The sequence below is a fragment of the Eurosta solidaginis genome, chromosome 5 (genome assembly GCF_040869045.1).
Source record: "Eurosta solidaginis isolate ZX-2024a chromosome 5, ASM4086904v1, whole genome shotgun sequence".
Lineage (NCBI taxonomy): Eukaryota > Metazoa > Arthropoda > Insecta > Diptera > Tephritidae > Eurosta > Eurosta solidaginis.
The window spans coordinates 268,813,980-268,820,892 of NC_090323.1; the positions used below are offsets into that span (position 1 = coordinate 268,813,980).

The 6,913-nt window shown below is 39.5% G+C and overlaps 2 protein-coding genes across 3 annotated transcripts; one reads left to right on the forward strand and one right to left on the reverse strand.

The window, feature by feature from the left end:
• The first annotated feature begins 1,156 nt into the window (after positions 1–1,156).
• LOC137253474 (uncharacterized protein C1orf50 homolog) lies at positions 1,157–4,350 on the forward strand. 2 transcript variants are annotated; one of them, XM_067790446.1, is made up of 5 exons: positions 1,157–1,175; positions 2,969–3,090; positions 3,147–3,316; positions 3,372–3,533; positions 3,607–4,350. In XM_067790446.1, the coding sequence occupies exons 1-5, from the start codon at positions 1,171–1,173 to the stop codon at positions 3,808–3,810; spliced, it is 663 nt and encodes a 220-aa protein (XP_067646547.1). In that variant the 5' UTR covers positions 1,157–1,170; the 3' UTR covers positions 3,811–4,350. The 2 variants fall into 2 exon arrangements, with proteins under 2 accessions (XP_067646547.1, XP_067646546.1); XM_067790445.1 differs by lacking the exon at positions 1,157–1,175 and having other exon boundaries at positions 2,950–3,090.
• Mfap1 (Microfibril-associated protein 1) lies at positions 3,851–5,836 on the reverse strand. The gene is made up of 6 exons (XM_067790443.1): positions 5,708–5,836; positions 5,530–5,660; positions 4,968–5,467; positions 4,637–4,909; positions 4,438–4,562; positions 3,851–4,367 (listed from the first exon to the last, which is right to left on the reverse strand). Exons 2-6 carry the CDS (start codon positions 5,594–5,596, stop codon positions 3,932–3,934), a joined length of 1,401 nt encoding a protein of 466 aa, XP_067646544.1. The 5' UTR covers positions 5,597–5,660; positions 5,708–5,836; the 3' UTR covers positions 3,851–3,931.
• Positions 5,837–6,913: the final 1,077 nt, after the last annotated feature.

The following is a 6,913-nucleotide window of genomic DNA, read 5'->3' on the forward strand; positions in this document are numbered from 1 at the left end:
CGGTTACGACCTTAAGCGCCAAATACACGACACGAACATTTTCGCGAACATTCCGCAATCTTGTTCGCAGCTTTGGCCATACACCATACGAACTTTTGGCCGAACATTAGTTCTCTTTCAGACAGCGATGAATACGGACAACAATTGTGCTGCAGCAATACTGCTCGCAATATCATTGAGTCGCAATATTGAGTCGCATAATCATTATTCTTTTTAATTCTATTACAGTAATCTTTGCTTTTTACTTGCCACAATGATGGCAAAGATTTATATATTTCAATAAATTCACTCAGAATTTTTTTATTGTTCATTTTACTTTTCCGCGCACGTCTGTTCCGTTCAGAAATTACTACGATTATGAGCTATTTTGCCATAAACGCACGAACAGTTCGCGCAAATGTTCGCCAAAAATTAAAATACTTTGATTTTTGGCGAACATTTGCGCGAACTGGCAAACACCACCAAACATGACAGAAAAGGTCGCAGAAACATGACATAACGGGAATGTTCCCGGAAATGTTCGTGTCGTGTATTTGGCGCTTTACCGGCACCAATAATCGATTGCATTGATTCTCATAAGGTTGGTCGAATCAGCTGTTAAAAGGTTACCGATACGGTTACCGATAAAGCACCAATAGTTACGTTCCATTGAGACTTGAGCGAGATACGGATAGAAATTTAACATGCAAATGCAACAACAACGTTGTGATCCTGATATTTATCTGGTTCAATTTCTGATCCGTATAGCAGTTCTGTTCGTTTCGTTTTCTGTAGTCGATTTTTTGACAGCTAACCACTTTTGAGTTGGTAGCACTCATGGCTCAACTATATGGTCGGCTCATCTCTACAGCAATAACATACCTTTGTTCACATTGCCAAAATTAGCGTGTTGGTGTTGGACGAATGGAATGGAATGAAAACATAAAACTTAGCAGCATTTGTAAGTAGTAAGAAAATGTTGTAAATTTGTTGGTTTCTTTTTAAGTTTGCCATCTCTTTCTGACAATCCCTACTCCAGTGAAATGAAAAAAATAAAATCAGCTGGTAAGATGAGCCAAACATATAGTTGAGCCATTGTAGCACTGAACTAAATACGTGTACATTTGTGTATACATAAAAGATCTCGCCATATTTAAAAGCAAAAACACTGAAAGAGCAAACAACTTGAAGATGATGTAAGGAAAATAAATAGTTTGCTTACGTGTGAAAGTATTTAAATGTTAATAATTCTATCAGTATCTTAAAATTTTGTGTACGTTTCTTCTTATTTTCTACAAAACAGATGTTGTTGTTGTTGTAGCAATGCTCGCCCCACCTAATAGCCGCGACCGATCACAAATTGTCATCAATATCCTCTAACGGGAGTCGAAGGAAACTTGCCGTTTCAACAGGGGAGGACCATAAGGAAAGGGGTGTTAGAGGCGTTGGTTCCACATTACAATTAAAGAGATGGTTGGTGTCATGTGGGGACACATTGCAAGCAGGGCATACATTTTGTATGTCGGGGTTGATTCTGGATAGGTAAGAGTTTAACCTGTTACAGTATCCAGAACGGAGTTGATCAAGAGAACACGCGTTTCCCTGGGGAGTATGCGTTCCTCTTCTGCGAGTTCTGGATATTTTTCTTCAAGTACTGGATTCGCCGGGCAATTCCCGACATAAAGGTCCGACGCCTGTCTATGGAGTTCACCAAGGACCTGCTTGTGTTTTTCCGCTTCATACGGCTGGGTTCTCAGGTGCCGTATTTCCTCAAAATGCTTACGGAGATGACTCCTTAGGCCCCTAGGCGGTGCTGGTTCGTCAATCAGATGTCTGTTGGGATGCCCAGGTTTCTGGGTATTCAACAGAAACTGTTTGGTCAGCATCTCATTTCTCTCCCTGATGGGGAGTATTCTCGCCTCATTATGCAGATGGTGTTCTGGGGACATAAGAAGACAGCCCGTGGCGATTCTGAGAGCAGTATTTTGACAGGCCTGTAGTTTCTTCCAGTGGGTGGTTTTTAGGCTTGGCGACCATATGGGTGACGCGTAGCACGTAATCGGCTGGCTAATTGCTTTGTATGTGGTCAAGAGCGTTTCTTTATTTTTTCCCCAGGTACTCCCAGCAAGGGATTTGAGGATTTTATTACGGCTCTGAATTCTTGGAACAATTGCGGTTGCGTGCGCACAAAAATGTAGATCCTGATCAAATGTCACACCCAAGATTTTGGCGTGTAGGACAGTCGGTAGCGTAGTGCCATCGACGTGGATGTTCAATATGGTCGACATTTGGGGCGTCCATGTTGTAAATAAGGTCGCGGAAGATTTAGTCGGTGACAATGCCAGGTTTCGCGAGGCGAAAAAACTTGAGAGATCAGGGACAAAACAAATGTTTTATATTAGTGCTGCCAGCTCTCATAAAGTTGATCCAGATCGTTCCAATGAGATTTGAGCCAGAGCCAGAGCTCGATAAACCAATGGAACGGCCCTAATGTCTCCAGCTTTAAAGCCCCCATTACTGATACTTAACATAGACTTGACTTGACTTGGCGTAAACTTAGTAACTTAGACACGATTATACTCCACTTGGCGCATAAAATCTGGCATCATAATCAGCGTGGAAATTTATTTTTAAATAAATGTCAATTTGTATGACAAAATGTCAAAATGAAATGGAAACAAACAAATGGCATCTCAAAATGTAAACGTCACTTAGAACTTACATAGAAATCAAAATTCAACAGACTTCTAAGTCAAGTTAAGTTTTGAGTAATCAGTAACATGCAACGTTCATTTAACAGAACTGTAAGTGACAGTTCGCAAGTCAAGTCAAGTCTATGCTAAGTATCAGTAATGGGGGCTTTATTCTTGCTCATCTCAGATTGTGATATTGCTGTGAAAATGTTTTTCTTTTAATTCTCCCGTTTTTTATTGTACGAAATTGTGTCGTTTGTCATTTTTCGATTAAACATACAAATGTATCGTTATAGTTTCACCACTAAATTAAGGGGCAACAAAATCTATCAACAAAGAATAAAAGTAAACATACTGCTTATGAAAAGGTGTGCAATAGGAATGGAGCGTCTATCCTATGAAACTGCAGTTAAAAAGGGTAATTATTATGAACAAATTTTTTCGAAAAAATTACCACAGCTCTTTAAATCGCAGCGCAGTTGGTTGAGCGGAATCCACAACCGAATGGTGTGCAAATCTTGGATCCACTGCGTGTTTCAGCGCACGATAAGAATGACATTATCTCGCTAGCAGCGCAAATTCAAAATGCAGACAAACAATTAAAATCTGGAACATGCCAGAAGCTATGTGTGATATTGGATCAGGTAAGATTCCATTGTTTAAATCAATTGATTGTTGTTTTCATATTCTGAATTGTAGATTAAAATGTTACAAGCGCAAGCGATGCAAATATTGAAAGAATCGGAGGAAAGCCAGGCATTACACAATGCAGCATGTAATTTCACTAAAAAGCCAGGGCATATTTACCATCTTTATCAGCGCTTATCAGGTCAAACATATTTCAGTATGTTGTCACCGGAAGTAAGTACGATGGCATATCTACACACATGTAATTGAGATGCGTTGATGGTTTTTTTAAATTTTGTTTGCGCAGGAATGGAATGGTATTGCTGATCAAAAGTACCTTGGCAGCTACAGGCTGGAATATGATTTGTCCTGGACGCCATTAGATAAAATAGAAGAGATAGATGAAAAAATGAACTGGGCGGAAAAGTGTTTAGCCACAACTTCCTTGGCAGCGGGTCCTATTCCAATGGCTATAGATTTTATTGGTACAAGTGATAACAAAGACGCCTAATACAAAGCTTGTATACACCAGAAAATTTAGAAACATATTTCTTTGTTGTTTTTTTATTATTTAAAGAAATGCTACAATTAATTGCTCCTTAAATTCTTAGATTTGTTATTAAATTTGTACATTAGTCCATCTTCTTGCGCTTTGATAATGAAGGCCTATCAAAGACTTGCTTCATTCCACCTGCTTTTTCGTTGTGGAATTTGATATTGTTCGATGTTTCGGCATACCAAGGAGAATCGAATTTTGTTGTATCTTGATCAACTAAATGTGTATATTTGGTACGTCCACAGCGTCCGAAATTTTTTACTTGCATCACCTTAGGTAATATGGTTTTATCAAAGTGATCTTCCAAAGTGGCTTGCGCAAAATCACGTTTGAGCACATCATTCTCCTCATTCAAATAGAAAGCACCACGATGGTAGTACTTCTGCAGGAACTTATACTTTCCTTTGACGGCTTTGTTGGTGATCACCTTGGGATTACTGCGTATTTCTTGCCGACGCTCTTCTTCGGTCAAATTACGCATACGTTCAATTTCTTGTGCCTCCTGTTCAGCTCTGGAAAATTTATAAATGTAAATAAACTTTGTTCAAATAAATGTTATTTTCGAATAATCTTTGCACATACTTTTCACGCTCTTCACGATCACGCTTCACTCGCTTTAGTTCACGCAATTTCCATGCTTCATATTCTACTTCATCATTTTCATCATCAGTACACACATCGTTTATGCTTGCTTCGGCAGTATCAGGCTGTTATAGATATATTTAAACATATAGTAAAAGTTATTAAAGATATAAAAACTGAACAAATATATATCATTTACCTTGGCCTTTTCTAAATCTTTTTTAACGCTATCTTCAACCATTCGCAAAGTTGCTCTACGCCTATCTTTAGCAGCTCTCTTAGCTTCGGCTTCAAGTTGCTTTTGTTTTTGAGCTTCTCGTTCTTTTTCCTGTATTGTAGCGCGCTCACGTTTACGCACAAAGAGTGGTTTTAGGCGTGGCTCATTTTCTTCCTCGCTTTCTGTTTCCTCTTCATATTCAGAGCTTTCCGTTTCAGAAGATTCCGACTGCTTCTCTTCCTCCTTTAGCAGAATCTGCAAGCAAATAGAAATGTAAAACTTAATTCAACTTATAAACAACAACTGTTCATACCTCTTCTTCCTTTTGCTGCTGCAACATTCGATGACGTAGCATGAGACGTCTCTGCTCCAATTCATTTTCACTCAATTCCGAATCTGAGTCTGACTCTGATGCAAGCGTTATTTTATTTGTCGACTTAGTTACGGCGGCTTCATGATCACTCTCTTCGGCTTCCGCCTCTGATTCGGTTTCAACAACTTCTGGCTCGTGAATATGTCTATGTCTTTCTTGTCGTTCACGTTCTAAGTCTTCTGGATCAACAGGAAGTGCACGTAATCGCCTCAAACGGGGATCATCTATCTCACCTTCGTCCTCTGATTGTGCTTTCTCTTGCTCTTCCTCTGGCGCGTCATCTCGTTGGGCATGACGTTCATGTTGTGCTTGTGCCGCACGTTTACGATGATCTATGAAATCCTCCAAATCGCTCTCATCGGAACTTGAGCCCCGTGCATATTCAGGACGCTTGCCTGATACATAACGTTGTACCTTGACTTTTTGCATAGAAATCTCACCTGTTAAAGAAAAGTGGGCATTTAGTATGCACTACAATATCATGGGATTAGTTTGAGCAAACCTTTGTCATTTCTCACAGGTACAGCTCCTGCCGTACTTTGAATGGCAGCAGATGCAGAGGAATTCATTTTGCAGCTTCTCTCTTTGTCTAGAGGTATGCCAAGTGGTCCCTATTGGCTGTAAATTTGAGTTCTAAAATACAGGGTTTGTTTAGTTTGGCTGAGCACTTTAAGATATACCGGTTTAGTTCCTCTTTTCTGTGCAATATTTAATCAATATAGAGCAATTATTTTCTCCATTTTCATCACAGAAAACGAAATTTTCTAAATATAAACTTTTGTGTTGGTAAATAGATATGACAAATATAGTGATGACATAAACGTTATCAATACATGCAATGTATCGATTAATCGAAGAGGAACACACCAACACCACAAATCACAATTAAAAGATTGCGCATTGCGCATGGAAACGAAAGATCAGTTTTTTTATGGGCAATTTAAACGTCATTTTGCTTTAGCTCTTGTTTTTTCTCTCTTTCTTTCATTCGCTCAAGCAGTCAACTGTGACGTATAATGCGCAGAACCAAGCTATTTTCAACTCGTGAATGCGCAATCTTCTGTTGTGATTAGTGCACCAACATTGCCGCCTCTGAACAAAATAATTTTCGGTTTTAAATTCTAAATTATTTTGTTCCTGTTGAATACCCAGAAACCTGGGCATCCCAACATACATCTGATTGACGAGCCTAGACCGTCCAGAGGCTTAAGGAATAATTTCCGTAAGCATTATGACTAAATACAGCACTGGGGAACATAGCCGTATTAAGCTAAAAACCCAAGCAGGCCCTCAGTGAACTCCACAAGCAGGCGACGGACGTCTATGCCCGGAATTTCCCGGTGAATCCTGTACTCAAAGAATAAAAGCCAAAACTAGCAGAGGAGGAACGCACTCTCCCTAGGGAAACGTGAGTCTAGAGCTCAACTTCGATCTGGATACTGTAACAGGTTAAACTCTTACCTATCCAGGATCAACTCCGACATACAAAACAATGTCCTACTTGTAATGTGTCCCATATGACACCAACCATCTCTTTAACTGCAATGTGGAACCAACGCCTCTAAGACCTATCTCATTATGGTCCATCCCTGTTGAAACTGCAAGATTCCTTGGACTCCCATTAGAGGGCAGTGATGACAATTAGTGATTAGTCGCACCTATTGGATGGGGCGAAGCACTGCTACAACAACAACAACAACAAAATAATTTGTCTATCAGTTTTGACAGATAAGACCACGTTTACACATGCTCTTATCTTCAATAAATCCTCAATAGTTGATCTACGCGTTCACATATATTCCATCCATAGGAACTAGATTATATGCTGTCAAATTTTCACATTTCTCTTTAAAATGCTTCTGCTCAAAGCTAAGGATGTTTCCCCC